This window comes from Dichotomopilus funicola, assembly GCF_033296635.1.
Source record: "Dichotomopilus funicola strain CBS 141.50 unplaced genomic scaffold C8A04scaffold_55, whole genome shotgun sequence".
NCBI lineage: Eukaryota > Fungi > Ascomycota > Sordariomycetes > Sordariales > Chaetomiaceae > Dichotomopilus > Dichotomopilus funicola.
In genome coordinates this window covers 81,443-95,904 of record NW_026944076.1, presented here as the reverse complement: position 1 = coordinate 95,904, position 14,462 = coordinate 81,443, and the positions used below count along the sequence as shown (strand labels likewise).

At 55.0% G+C, this 14,462-nt stretch overlaps 5 protein-coding genes across 5 annotated transcripts; 2 read left to right on the top strand and 3 right to left on the bottom strand.

The window, feature by feature from the left end:
- Positions 1-2,490: 2,490 nt before the first annotated feature.
- Positions 2,491-4,209, bottom strand: C8A04DRAFT_13905 (uncharacterized protein; the record flags this gene model as incomplete). Its single annotated transcript, XM_062777895.1, has 2 exons — positions 2,491-2,523; positions 2,578-4,209. 2 exons carry the CDS (start codon positions 4,207-4,209, stop codon positions 2,491-2,493), a joined length of 1,665 nt encoding a protein of 554 aa, XP_062635021.1.
- A 1,842-nt stretch (positions 4,210-6,051) lies between these two features.
- On the top strand, positions 6,052-7,208 carry C8A04DRAFT_30760 (nucleophile aminohydrolase; the record flags this gene model as incomplete). Its single annotated transcript, XM_062781510.1, has 5 exons — positions 6,052-6,082; positions 6,178-6,184; positions 6,244-6,296; positions 6,419-6,806; positions 6,875-7,208. 5 exons carry the CDS (start codon positions 6,052-6,054, stop codon positions 7,206-7,208), a joined length of 813 nt encoding a protein of 270 aa, XP_062635020.1.
- Positions 7,209-7,437: 229 nt separating this feature from the next.
- Positions 7,438-8,017, bottom strand: C8A04DRAFT_30759 (uncharacterized protein; the record flags this gene model as incomplete). The annotated part of the gene is made up of 3 exons (XM_062781509.1): positions 7,438-7,766; positions 7,906-7,949; positions 8,013-8,017. 3 exons carry the CDS (start codon positions 8,015-8,017, stop codon positions 7,438-7,440), a joined length of 378 nt encoding a protein of 125 aa, XP_062635019.1.
- Positions 8,018-8,669: 652 nt separating this feature from the next.
- On the bottom strand, positions 8,670-10,613 carry C8A04DRAFT_30758 (uncharacterized protein; the record flags this gene model as incomplete). The annotated part of the gene is made up of 1 exon (XM_062781508.1): positions 8,670-10,613. The coding sequence occupies one exon, from the start codon at positions 10,611-10,613 to the stop codon at positions 8,670-8,672; it is 1,944 nt and encodes a 647-aa protein (XP_062635018.1).
- A 1,246-nt stretch (positions 10,614-11,859) lies between these two features.
- C8A04DRAFT_30757 (P-loop containing nucleoside triphosphate hydrolase protein) lies at positions 11,860-14,445 on the top strand (the record flags this gene model as incomplete). Its single annotated transcript, XM_062781507.1, has 1 exon — positions 11,860-14,445. The coding sequence occupies one exon, from the start codon at positions 11,860-11,862 to the stop codon at positions 14,443-14,445; it is 2,586 nt and encodes an 861-aa protein (XP_062635017.1).
- Positions 14,446-14,462: the final 17 nt, after the last annotated feature.

The window sequence follows — 14,462 nt, the reverse complement described above, 5'->3', positions numbered from 1 at the left end:
TCCGCAAAGCCTCCACGAACTGTCTGGGTTGCCCCTCTCTTCCGCCCATGAGGGATCCGAACATCCGCTCGGTACCACCTCCTGCGAAGCTAAAAAGACCTTTGCATCCTCCCGGCTGCAGAATCAGAACCTCACTGCACGGCGGTGTTCAACAGAGCGTGGGGATTGGTTCTTGATGTTGGGGATTTGGGGGCCGTTTTCTGGAATGGAACAGCAGGGTAGAAATGGCCCGAATAGGACATGTGACTCGGGTTTTGGCCAATTGGGCGCGCGCTGGGCTGAGCGCACCGGGCTGAGGCAGGTGTCGGGTCGGGTTCGGGTCGGGTTCGTGGAGCAGCGCGCTGGGTTCTGGTTCGCTCAGAACGCCGGAATTAAACAAAAAAGAGGGGCAAAAAAGGAGAGCTGTTGGTTGGCAGCTGTGATTCCAAATAATGTTAGGAAAGCTGGCCCAAGTCGTCATTGAAAGTCCCAAAGAACCATTTTGCCATTCCACGAGCTCTCTTGAATTTCTTCTTGTCGTACTGCGCAGATTCGATGATGGGTAGAGGATGGATTCGATGACGGCAAAGGGAGGGACTCACAGCCATCGTGGTTTCCGGGCCAACCATACCAAATATTTACTTCCCTTGGGATCAACCGCTACAGCGAACACCAATTTTGAAATGCCTTCGAATGTTCCGCAGCCGCAACAGCCCCAGAATTATGTACCTGCCGTGACAGCTCTAGTATCGCCTATCCGAATATCGGTTTCAACATCCTGATGATGAATGGCAGTGTCAGTCTACACGACGAGAACAAGCATGTTCGCTACCGCCTTACATATCTCCTTCACTCCCGTCGGGTTTACCTCCCGATGTCGCTTGGGTTAACCACTTCAGCCATACCGAAGAACCGGGTCCGCGATTAGCTCCAAGGCAAAGTTGAGTCTTTTAGCCCCAGCTATCTCGCGGGTATCTGTGGTATCTACTGTAGACGGCCTCTACATCGGTAGGAAAGGCGCCGCAATGGGGGAGTAGGACAAGCTTGATGAGTATGCGGGCGCGATATGGCTGGTCACGGTGGGCTGTGAACTCCCAGGTTCCAGGTCGCCTTGTGCCGGTCGAGTACTTGGCACTGCTTTACGGGAACGATGAGATCGACGAGGGTGTCTAGTTCGGCAAGCGTGGCCGTGCGCGGACTAGGCTGACGGTGTTATCGTCGCTCTGGGTACGACGGTCTGGGAGAATGTAGTCATCGTAGCAGTCGTGGTGGTTGATGGTTGTAATGTTCTGAGAGGCGCCGCGGCTTTAGGGAGGGTTGCGTTCCTTGGGCATTCCCTCATCATGGTGAAGCCACATCGTCCGGTGGGGGCAACTCGCGGCACTATCGACGTCTGCTTTTATATAAAAAAGTCCATGTCCTTGTGGTTGACGATAATGTTTCGATGGGCTTTGCAGAAGGCTCGTACACCGGCTGATAATTGACTGGCCGCACTTTCCATGGAGGAAAGCGGCTAGGTGGGCCGATGTGTATCGGTAGGAGCGACGTGAGTTGGTGGGACCTATGGTTAAAAAGGGGAGGAACGCCTATCAACTATAGCCAAAAGAAGAAGGAACACTAGTGATAGTTGTGTCTACTAGCCACAACGCCACATATGTCGGCCGATTATGTGAGATTATGCTAGTCGACTGTGGCATCTAATCGCTCCTCTGAGAACTTCGTAGGATTACTCTCATAAATGAAACCAAGCATTCCTTCTTCGCTTCTTCAATGTATAATTTATTGCATGTACACCTCAGAAACTCACCAGGGAAGCTTCGTTGACTTTGCTCCTCGTACCACAACAATGCGTGAGGCCGCTCACCAGCGAACCCCAGAGCGGGATCGCTGCTAGCCCTGTTCTAACCAAGATTGAGACCTTACTCCTAACCGAAATCATAAAACTTCTATAAATGAGGTAAAGGCTATCCAAACTGTGTTCAGGGAACAGCCAACGCCCCCCACAAAATGGACTTTAAAGTATCCGTAGGAAACGGGCAAACACAAGATCCGGGATGTAAGTACTCAATGAGCAATTCAGCATGAAACAAGTCCTACCTAGTGTTTCCAGGTTGCTCCGGCGTTAGGATTCACGGACTGCGCGCTGTCGTTGAAATAAGCACATACTTACGCGCCGTCACGTGGCCTCATGCTGCCTTACCACACCCATTACGGTCATTCCTCCGACCAGGTTTCCTTCCTTCCGCTAGAATAGTGAGAGGCCGAGACTTTGCATGGCCTTACGTACCAATTGTCCCCGGGAATAACGAGATAAGATGAAGGATGAGGAATCAAGTTTGCAAGTGGAAGAAGGCAAGAACAAATGCTTCAAGATCCCAGATTTTGAGAAACCAGCAAGATAGGCTATGTACAAGAAATTCGGAGTCTTTAACTTTCCTAGCCGTTGAAGGCCAGGCTGGAGGGAAATGGTATCAAAGTAGGTGAGACTGAGAAAGCGTTTTTTTAGCAACTCTAAAGATACTTGTAGGGGTTCAAGATGCCGTTCTGCAAGCCGTTAGCTTCAACCTTAAGGAGGAGGGACAGTTATGAGGAACCTACCGGATCAAACGTGGTCTTGATGTTCTTCATCAACCCCACCATGGTCGGGTTCCGGCTGTACCCAATATACTTTTTCTTCATCACCCCCAACCCGTGTTCCGCGCTGATGCTGCCCTGGCGCTTGGCGATCCACTCATACACAAACGGCTCGAGCACCTTCTCAACCCGCTCGTCAAACCGCCTCGTCGAGACGTTCAGGTGCAAGTTGGCGTCGCCCATGTGCCCGTACCCGACCACCGCGCGCACCGGGAACTCGTCCTCGTCGCCGAGCAACCCCGCCTCGTCAACCCGCGCCCGCGTGTCCTCGACCAACTGGTACAGCTCCTTGAGCGGGATCGAGACGTCATACTTGTACGTGCCACCCAGATGGCTGAGCGCCTCAGTGATGCCCTCGCGCCACGCCCACAGCGATTTGATCTGCGTCTCGTCCTGCGCCAGCGTGCCGTCCGCCACGATGCCTTTTTCCATGACGTCTTCGAGGAAGGCCTGCAGCTTCTCACTGTCATGGTCTGCATTGGACCCGCTTGTCTCAATCAAGCAGTAAAACGGGTAGGTGTCCTCCAGCGGCCGTTTGTTGCCGGTCACTTGCCGCACCAGCGCCTGGCTGCCATCGTCCATCAGCTCGAACGCCGAGAGGATCTCAGAGAGCTGGCCCTTGGCCTCACGGAACGCCTGCTGAGCCTGCTCAAACGACGACAGACCGAAAAGGGCCACGTTTTGCGCCGGTGATCGCTGGGGGCATTGGATTGACACCTTGGTGATGATGCCGATGGTGCCTTCGGCACCGATAAACAACTGCTTTAGATCGTACCCCGTGTTGTTCTTGCGGAGTTTACAGAGATCGTCCACGACGGTGCCGTCGGCAAGAACCGCCTCAATACCCAACACCGTCCCGTGAAGGCTGCCGTACCGCAGCAGTCGCAGACCGCCGGCGTTGGTTGAAACATTGCCGCCAATATGGCACGATCCCTTAGCCCCCAAGTCCAGCGGGAAGATGTACCCCGCCGTAGCCAAGAATTGGTCCACCACCTCAAGAATACACCCGGCTTCAGCCACCAATGTCCCGCTCACCTCGTCAAACTCGATAATGTTGTCCATACGAGCCATGTTGATGACAATCTCATCAAACACCGGCACGGACCCGCCAACTAACCCAGTGTTGCCGCCCTGCGGGACAACCGCAAGCATGTTGTCATTGCAGTACTTGAGGATCCGGCTGACCTCCTCCGTCGTCCGGGGCCGTAGCACCAGCCGGCACTGCCCGCGATACTTGCGCATCCAGTCGGTGTTGAACGGTTCGATGTCGTCGGCGGTGTCACTGCGCGTGACGCCATCGAGGACCGCTGAGTACGTGCCGAGCAGTTGCTGGAAGTGGGCAACATGGGCCTCGGTAAGTTGCGCGAACCGGGGATCGCGCTTGATGTCCGGGTAGGTCTCGCTGGTGAGCTTGCTCTGTGCTGCTGCCGGCGCCGGGCCGGTCGGCTGGAAATGCCGCGGTACAGTGCTGCTGAGGTAGCGGGCGGCTGGGGGCGTGAGTGTTCGTTGTAGCCCGGTGTGGCGAGCGGTGTGGGGTGATATTTTTAGTAGCCTCAACCGTCGTAAGACGGGGGTGAGTTGTTGGCGGGCGGCCATTGTGAAAGACGAGGGGGGGCAACGGAGGAAACCCAGAGGAAAATAGACAATAGCGTTAGGCGAAAAAAAGGAAACACAGACGCAATTGGAAGGCCCCGATCAATTGAAGAGGGCAGCTCCAAGATCGTTACAAGCCTTGAGAAATAAAAAGAGGGAACATGAAAAAAGTCCAAGTGAGGCTTGAGTGAGCCTCTCATGAACGGTGCGACACCGGCGACAAGGGTTGTTTGACAGCCCTCTAACATTGCCAGCTGGCGCAAGGTGCAACAGCCGACCGCCACCTGGTGCAGGATAACGCTTTTTCTGTATTACCCTTAACCCTGAACTTGCCGCCAAGCAATGTTAAACCCTAACCCTCATATACGTGATACTTCCCCTTTCTGGCCGCACCCCTTCATTAGCCTATTAAAAACAAAAGAAAAGGAAAACTCTCCCTGGAGATCCTGGAGGCTTGCTATATGGATATCAGTTGACTCTCCTTTGTTTGGGTGTAATCTCGAGAGAGGGAGAAACTCAGAAAATGGCTGTCAAGTCTGCGCTCACCTCGGCACTTCGTTCTCGTGGGTGTCGATTTGACATGTACTTGCCATCATGTGTAAAATCCTCCATTGTGGTTACCATTTCAAAGTAGAGGAGTGTTGGGGCGAGCAGGACACGACTGAAGTGTCATAAAGAAGGAAGCTGCTGTGCTTGGCAGCATGAAGTATCTATACCGGCTCGCTGTCTGCTTCTCCCATTCCTTTTCTCTTCTTGTTGCAACGGCCAGAGCACCTTTCCATCACCCTCGACTATCAGACGGTTGCCTCAGAAATATTTTCGGCCAGTATCAAGAGACTGGCTTTCGCCAAATCCTGCGAAGCGGCAGAGGTTATCATCATTGGCAATGCTTATCGAAGGATCTCTGATACCCCCCCGGGACCAATTTCCCGGATCCCGCCTCGACGACGAAGGACGATGTGGGCTAGCTCGACCTCAGTGGTAGCATGGTCGGGGAACATCATTCAAGGCGAGTTACCCCCTTCCCAGCGTATCATCCTTGGCTGCTAGTTGCTAACCTCGCCCCTAGAGTGAGTCTCGCGCCCTGTGATGATAACTCTAACACCATGGCTGGGATTCTTAATCGATGACGACCTGCTGTACAAAGGACATCTGAGGGACGGGCTTAGGAGATTGGAACGCAAGAGCGCGGGAATGGATTTATAATTTATAAAAAATGGCCTAGGGGCTGTGCGTACCCAAGAAGCATAGCCGTGAGGTAGTTCAGAGATAACGGGCATGTCATAGGGGAGCATCATAGCGGGAGCATCCTCATCAAGAACTTGAGACGGTGCTTGGTACACTATCTCGCTGTGGCCACAAAAGCGGCAAACCAAGTCCCTGGATAACTGGCTTTTCTACAAAAGTGAAAAAAACTAGGAAGAATAAATCAAAAAAAAAATGAAAGAAGACAAGAAGAATAATCAGAAAAGTAAGAAAGGGTGAAAAAGAGTAAATCAATCGGAATCTCCTAAGATTTGATCGATTGTTGATGGATTGGACTTAAGCTAATTATCTGTTTTACGGATAAGGTAGAATTATTGACTTGGCCAGCGTATTAGATGATTGGTCGGAGCTTATGGTGGGTCTGGTGGGATGCGGGCGGCTTGGCAGCCTTCCGCTCGTCGTCACAGCTGTGGCAGCCTGCACTCGCTCTCCAAATGCAACAACCCCCCAACCTCAAGCACAACGCCAATCCAACAGCGACTAGCTGCACCACCGTCCCTCGGCCATTTCGATTTTTTCCCGCCGAATAATTGAATTCGACAATACAGCGCACATACTCCTAGTCCACCGCCGCAAACCATGGCTTCGGGATACGACAGAGCTCTTTCGGGTGAGTTACATGCCTTGGGCGCCGCCGTGCGCAGCGAGCTCCACACTCGAGCTCTCTTGCCGACCCGTTGCTAACACAGCTTCGGCTGCTCTCAGTGTTTAGGTCCGCCGCCCACTACCACACCCGACATCTCGACGAAACGCTAACTTCTCTGTTCCTAGTCCCGATGGACACGTTTTCCAGGTCGAATATGCCGGCGAAGCTGTCAAGCGAGGTACGCCATCGGCTGCCCCTCACACCCCCCCTCCCCCGCCATTACTATCACCATCACCCTCACCAAAGCCGATCGGTCCCCCCGAACCCCCGCCTCTTTTTCTGACGGATAAAATAAAACAGGTACCTGCGCGGTGGGCGTAAAGGGCACAGATGTGGTGGTCCTCGGATGCGAGAAGCGGTCGGCCATGAAGTTGCAGGATACACGCATCACACCCTCCAAGATCGGCCTGCTCGACAGCCACGTTTGTCTGGCGTTTGCCGGACTCAACGCCGACGCCCGCATTTTGGTCGACAAGGCGCGGTTAGAGGCCCAGTCGCACCGCCTCAACCTCGAAGATCCCGTTACGATCGAGTACATTACCAAATATGTCGCTGGCGTGCAGCAGCGGTACACACAGAGCGGTGGTGTCCGGCCGTTTGGTATTAGCACGCTTATTGTTGGGTTTGATAAGGGCAGTGAGCAGCCGAGGCTGTATCAGACTGAGCCCTCGGGCATTTACTCTGCGTGGTAAGTAGGGGGTGAGGGGATGCGGATGATTTGGAGGTGTGGTGGGTGGGGCTGACAACCTGTTGCAGGAAAGCCAACGCCATCGGGCGGTCGAGCAAGACGGTGCGCGAGTTCCTTGAGCGTAACTACAAGGAGGACATGGACCGGGAGGCAACGGTGCGGTTGGCGATCAAGTCGCTGCTGGAGGTGGTGCAGACTGGTGCCAAGAACATTGAGATCGCCGTCATGGCGCCCGGCAAGTCGATCGAGATGCTACCGGTCGAGGACATTGAGAACTACGTCAAGACTATCGAGCAGGAGAAGCAGGAGGAGGCTGCGAAGAAGAAGACTGGCAGGACCCCCGGGACGGGCAGCGCCGCGATATTGACACGGAGCGGGCAGGGCGAATCCAGTGAGCAGTGAGACGGAGTTAGGTGATGACCCATGGGGAGTATTGAAGCCTTAAGCGCGGAATAGACGGCAAAGCGCCGGGAAAACTGATTGAGCCCATCTCTGTCCCAGTACACCTTATTGAAACGTCGAGCAAAGCCATGCTCGCTTGTAAATTTGTAGTTTTGTACGCCCACGCACCGGGTATCATATTATTACTGTACGATCTAAATTCCAACGCTCCCCCCCTTACACACCGGCCTCAACCCAACTTATCCGCCTCAGCATCCGGATCAAAAATCGTAATCTTCTGCCCCTCCGCCCCAGCCTTGGTCCGCTCGTCCTTGATCATACGGTTATCCACGCGCACGTCGGCGCCCTCCACCGTCAGCGCCGCCTTGGGCGTGACGGCGTCCAGCACAAAGTGGTTGTCGCAGTGCGGGCAGTACTCGTCGGCCTCTTCGAACTCGGATGCGTCCTTGCGGAAGCACTTGCGGCACTTTTTGCAGGCGAAGATCATTTCGAAGCGTTGGAGGAGGGGGTGGGTTTCTTGCTCGGCGTGGCATTCGGGGCAGTCGAACCATTTTTTGCCTGGAGGGGGGGGGGGGGGGTTAGTTGGGTTGGGACTTGTTGGTGGAATGGGGGAGGTGATGTGACGGAGGTTTGGCGGAGGTGGGATATCATGGAGGAAGGGATGGGGATGATAGGGGATGATGGGACTGGGACTTACAGCATGGCGAGCGGACTGCGACCTGGGCGTTGAGGATGTGTTTACTGCAATGAGATGGTTAGCTTGGGAGAAGAGTACTGGGAGAGAGAAAGGGTGAGGAAACATACCACATTGTGCAGGTGATTTTGTTACACCGGATTTGTACTTCTGAGAAGAGAACAGCTGTGATTTGATGTATGTGCACCCAAATCTTCCAAGTTTTGGCGACTGTTTTGTCGTTCAGAGTCTGGCCTGGAGTCGGTGAACCCTCTATGCATCCCGGCCAGAGATATCGCGGGGTCCCGAAGGTTTTTAGTGGGCCTGTTTTCAGAAACGCCCCACTATTAGTAATTCGGAAAGGCAACCAGGGACTTCGACTTATACATTTCGACATGCAAGTACGAAGCTTCACCCCCTACCAACTTTTATCACAGTGGTGTTTGTAAAACGTAGATTGTCATCTATGATGCTCTAGTGGTGAAAAAAACCCGAATAACAGGTTCCAAAAACCAAACAAAAGAAAACGACAGGTATCAGGAAACAAGACATCACAAACTCTCCAAACCACATTGGCCTCAGATGAGTCCCTTCTTTACTAGCATTTTACGAGGGAGCTGCGAGTACTTTCAAACAATCATAAGCCTCAATATGGTACCACTTAGCAGTCCATCTCGCTATCCCAAGTCGAAGGATATCACATCCTGGGGAAAAACGGTTAGCCACCCTTAACAATCTCGATCATAACAGCACAGTAAACGGCACAAAAAAACAACCAAAAGCATATCTTACCTCTCAACAGGATCCAACCCCAGCAACCGCATCCCCCTCTCCAGCACCAGCCTCGCCCCCTCATACAGCGCCGCCCGCGCAACCATCACGTCCCTGCCACCCTCGGCGCCTACAACCTGCAGGACATCATAACACGACGAGAGCTGATGCGCCAAACGGAACAAGTACGTCAGAATAGTCGACGGCTCCAGCGTCTTGAGCGCCATGGCCGTCACGTCCGGGTACTGCGCCATCAGCCGAAGCAGGTCAGTCGCGTGGGACTTGTCCCCGAGCACATTCGCGTCGAGCCCGTCGGGACGGTTCTCGAGATGGTCGACGAGGTCTTGTTTGGTGAGGCCTGCCTTGCGCAGAATCGAGTTGAGGCGCGCGTGGCAGTACTGGAGGTACGGGCCCGTGTCGCCTTCAAAAGATGTCATGCGGTTGATGTCAAAGGGGTAGTTGTTGATGCGCTTGCCGGACATGTCTTGGACCATGACCGCCGAGATGCCAACTTTCTCCGCCACGGCGTCTGGGTCGTCCACTTGGGCGTACTTGACCTCATTGCGGCGCATGACGTCGTGCATTGCCTCGCGCGACTGGTCCAGGATATCGCTTAGTAGTTGGACGTTTCCGAGACGCGAGGACATGCCTATGACCTTGCCGAAATTCACGTGTTGCAGGCGTGCGGCGAGGTCGGGGCGACCCAGGAGCTCGACGGTGCGGAACACGCGGCGGAAGTAGAGGTCTTGTTCGGTTGAGACGACGTAGATCATCTTGTCGAAGGCATACTTCTCTTCACGGTCGAGGATAGCGGCAACATCGCGGAGGAGGTAGGTCGTAGCACCAGTACGGCCGCGGACGACGGCTATACCGAGGCCTTTGGAGCCGAGCTTTTCGAAGTCGATAACCCAGGAGCCCTTGTCTTGTTCATAGATGCCTTTCTCTCGGAGAATGGACTCGACCCGCTCAATAGTGGCCTTGTTGACTTGGGATTCGCCAGAGTACTCGTCAAAGTCGATGTTAAGCCGGGCGTAGGTTGCAATGTAGCGGTCGATGCTGATGTCGCGGAAGCGGCGCCATAGTGCCATGGCCTCCTGGTCGCCGGCCTCCATACGACTGAAGAAGGCATTGCGTTCCGCGAACAAGCCTCGAGATTCGATCTCGGCCGTGTCACGGCCCTCGTCTCGGGCCTTCTTACTTTCTTCTTGTTCTGGGCTGAAGGCTTTATTGATCCTCGCGTAGACGTCGAGGAGGTGCTTGAGCGGTTCGCGGGCCAGCTCCTCCTCGGATCCAAAACGCTGCCATCCGACCGCCAACAGGCCGAACTGCTTTCCCCAGTCGCCTAAGTAATTCACTTTGACCACGTCCCAGCCCATCGTCTCGTAGAGCCTGGCAATGAAGGCGCCGATGATAGTACTTCGGAGGTGTCCGGCATGGAATTCCTTAGCGATGTTGGGGGAACTGAACTCCAGTATGACCTTCTTGCGGCCCTGGTCCGGGGCCGCATGGTTACGTAATCCGACGTCTGGATCATTGCCATAGGATTGCTGACGCAGAAAGATGTAGGGAAGGACGAGCCGCGGGAGGGACAACGGAGCGAAGAAGAAAGGGAGGTGGATGCCAGCGGCCACGGGTTTCTGGAAGAGCGGGTGGTTGTCTGGAAACGCAGCCGCAAACTCGGCACATTGTTCGGCGGGCTTCTTGACCTTGATACGCAGACGAGGTACTGGCAATACCAAGTCCCCGTTCACTGGGTTACTAGGAATCTGGAGTGACTCGTATACCACAGGTGTCTCACACCCCGCGACTCGGGCTAGGATATCCGCAACGAAGGCCCGGTAAATGTCGATAGGTCGATGGAGAGGGTGTGCTACTGGAGGTTCTCCGGCGATGGAAGGAATTGGGCCAGCCCCGATCTGAGAGAGCAAGGATACCAGGCCGTCCGGCGTCGGCGTTGGCATTTTGGAGGGTCTTTTGTTGTTCTTGCGAAAAGCCGGTAGCAATTGAGAAGAATATCCCGTACTTTTCTCTGGGCTCGGGTGTGAGTGTTGGCGCAGGGTTGGGGCAGTGCTTGTGACTCAGAGACCAACCCTTCTTTCAACCAACATTCTATACCGGGTCTCGGAATTTGGTCTTGGCGGTTAACTGCATAAAAGATCGCCATGTTGGACGCTGTGTTTTCCTCCTGGTCGCCGTACGTTGTGGGCAGCTAATGAGGAAATGTTTGCCAACATTGCATCTGCCCCCAGATATCGTGGATGCCAGGACTAGTACTCCTGTGTAGTCACGATAACATTCGGTTGCCTGTAGAGCCAGCGTGGACGATGAACCTGTACCAACCCAGCACGACGTGGTGAAATCTTTAGCAATAACGGGTCTACCGACGACAGCCATCACGACAGTCTCGAACCGTCGTTCCACCCACCGTAGAGCCGTCTACGGGGGGTTCTTATCGACAGGGGGGTCGAGTGGCCTATTTACCTGTTTCATTTCCGTAGAATACATGCGATGTTGACTTTGGCCTTGCCGGTATAGTCGGCCGTCAGGAACTAACGTAAATGTCCTTGCGCTTGAACAGCTTGTATGGAGCTGCATGGTGTTCAGCCGTGGGTTGCTGGCCGTTTGGCAGTCTGCCTCACGGCTTCTTGTTGCATGAAGCGCGCTGCAAGACCCGCATTGTAATGCCGGTCCTTTATTCGACGACCTGCCGGCATGGCGATGGCTGACAAGTTCTCCGTCGAAGAAAACAGTTCCCTCGAGAGCTTGGCTTCAAGGTGCGGCTTCCTCGAAACCAACTGCCAAGATCCCAGGCGCTCATTGGAGGGTGGGGCAAAGGTGGGTCGTGGAATATGCAGCATGAGCTGCGTGATTGGAAGGGAGTGGAACCCCTGCGATCTGCGACCTGCTTACTCCGTCTGTTCATCACCTTGCCCATTCTCTGAACCACTTTACTAAGTATCGAGTCCCGCATATTTAAAGCTTCCGGAACCTCGCCTTGTTTGGAAGGCACCTCGCCATTAACATCCCTTTGTCACCCACCCCCTCATCCTCACCTACTGCGATTAAAATCGGTATCGCCGGTTCGATAACATACCGCGAACCTTAAAAGCACAGAAACACGCAATTGAGAGCGACTGTTGGCGTGCCTCGAAATCCGTCACTCCAGGGCTCCAAGGACCGAAAGACGGAAAGCAACGCGCCGTGACCATGCCCCCAAAGCGCAAGGCGCCATCCGGGCAGGCCGGCGCGGCCAAGGCAGGGCGCGCTTCCGCCATGTCGACTCCGGGTCCGGCTACCCCGCGCAGCATCGACAGCTCGATAATGTCCGACGCTGACGAAGATTTCGACGAGGACGTGACGGAAGCTCAGAGGCAGCGCGAGGCGCTGCTGTCAAAAGAGGCGGATGAGTTTGTTAATAAATTCACATTTGGAGGAAAGCGCCTTCAAGGGCAAGGCGACGAGATCGTTCCGCGAGATGCGCGACGGTACGATTCTGCGACCTCGCTGTTCAAGAAACGGGATTTCTCCCATCTGCCGCTGAAACCCGACCATCTGAACCGGCCGCTGTGGATCGACCCAGACAACTGCACCGTTGTACTGGAGCGCTTCAATCCTTTGGCCGAGCAGGCTACCGACTTCCTCATCACCATCGCAGAGCCCAAATCGCGTCCCACCTTCCTGCACGAGTATTCCCTGACACCACACAGCCTGTACGCAGCCGTCTCGGTGGGTCTGCGGCCAAAGGACATTATCAATACGCTAGAGCGGTTCTTGAAGACAGCGCTACCCGACATGGTGCGCCGGAAGATTGAACACCACACCAAGAGCTTTGGCAAGGTCAAGTTAGTTTTGAAGCACAACAGATATTTCGTAGAGAGCGTGGACGCAGATGTGCTGCAGATCCTGCTTAAGGACGATGTGATAGGGTCGTTGCGCGTCCACGGGTCCGATGATATCACGACGAGCTATGCGCCCACCATGGGTGGCCTTGTCATCCCGGGCACGCAGAACGCGGCGGGCGTCCGCCAGGCCGACCTGAAGCAAGCTGAGAAGAAGCCCGGCGAAGGGGAGGGTGCCTCCAACGAGGCCGACCTCTTTGCGGCCCTGAATGAAGAAGATGACGACGACGATAAGGAAGCCGTCCATGCGTTCGAGATCTCGGATGCCAACGTTGAGACAGTCCAGAAACGGTGTCTTGACATTGGGTATCCGATCTTGGAAGAATATGACTTCCGGAATGACGACGTAAACCCGAACCTCGAAATTGACCTGCGGCCCAACACGCAGATCCGGCCGTACCAAGAGAAGAGCCTGAGCAAGATGTTCGGCAACGGCCGCGCCAAGAGCGGCATCATCGTGCTCCCCTGCGGCGCTGGTAAGACACTGGTCGGCATCACGGCGGCCTGCACTATCAAGAAGGGCGTCATCGTGCTGTGTACCAGTTCCATGTCGGTGGTGCAATGGCGCCAGGAATTCCTCAAGTGGTCCAACATCAACCCGGACGACGTCGCCATCTTCACGGCCGAGAGCAAGAACAAGTTCTCGGGCAGCACGGGTATCATCGTGACGACGTATTCTATGGTCACTAACAGCCGCGAGCGCTCGCACGATTCCAAGAAGATGATGGATTTCCTACGCGGCCGCGAATGGGGTCTGATGTTGTTGGATGAGGTCCACGTGGTCCCCGCCGAGATGTTTAGACGGGTTATCTCGTCCATCAAATCACACTCCAAGCTCGGGCTCACAGCGACGTTGCTGCGAGAGGACGACAAGATCTCTCATCTCAACTTCCTCATCGGCCCGAAGCTGTACGAAGCCAACTGGATGGAGCTGTCGCAGCAGGGGCACATCGCCAAAGTGCAGTGTGCCGAGGTGTGGTGTCCGATGCCAACCGAGTTCTACGACGAATACCTCCGCGCGAGCGCTCGCATGAAACGCACCCTCTACGCCATGAACCCGCGCAAGTTCCAAGCCTGCCAGTACCTCATCAATTACCACGAAGCCCGCGGCGACAAGATCATCGTCTTCTCCGACGAGCTCTACTCCCTCAAACAGTACGCCCTCAAACTCAAAAAGGTCTTCATCTACGGCGGCACCTCCCAAGCCGAGCGCATGCAAGTCCTCGAGAACTTCCAGCACAACCCAGAAGTCAACACCCTCTTCCTCTCCAAAATCGGCGACACCTCCCTCGACTTGCCTGAGGCTACCTGCCTCATCCAAATCTCCTCCCACTTCGGCTCCCGTCGTCAAGAAGCCCAGCGCCTCGGCCGTATCCTCCGAGCCAAGCGCCGTAACGACGAAGGCTTCAACGCCTTCTTCTACTCCCTCGTCTCCAAAGACACCCAGGAGATGTACTACTCCTCCAAACGCCAGGCCTTCCTCGTCGACCAGGGCTACGCCTTCAAAGTCATCACCCAACTCGCCAACATCGAAAAGACTCCCGACCTAGCCTTCGCCACACCCCTAGAATGCCGCGAGCTGCTGCAGCGCACGCTGGTAGACAACGAGCGCGGCGCTGAAGACGAAGTCGAGACGGATGATCTCTTTGGGAAACCGGGCCGTGGTGGTGGTCGGGGCGTTGGTGGCCGCAAGGGCAACGGTGTGCGCAGGACGGCGGGCACGTTGGGGGAGCTGGCGGGCGCGCAGGATATGGCGTATATTGAGCAGAACAGGGCGGCGAATAAGGCGTTGAAGGGCAAAGGCGGGAAGAAAGGTGGCGGTGGCGCGGATGGGCAGAGTAAATTCTTTAAGGGGATTCAGAGGGAGAAGGAGAAGAGTCGGGCGAGGAATTGAGATGGAGATGGGAGTGA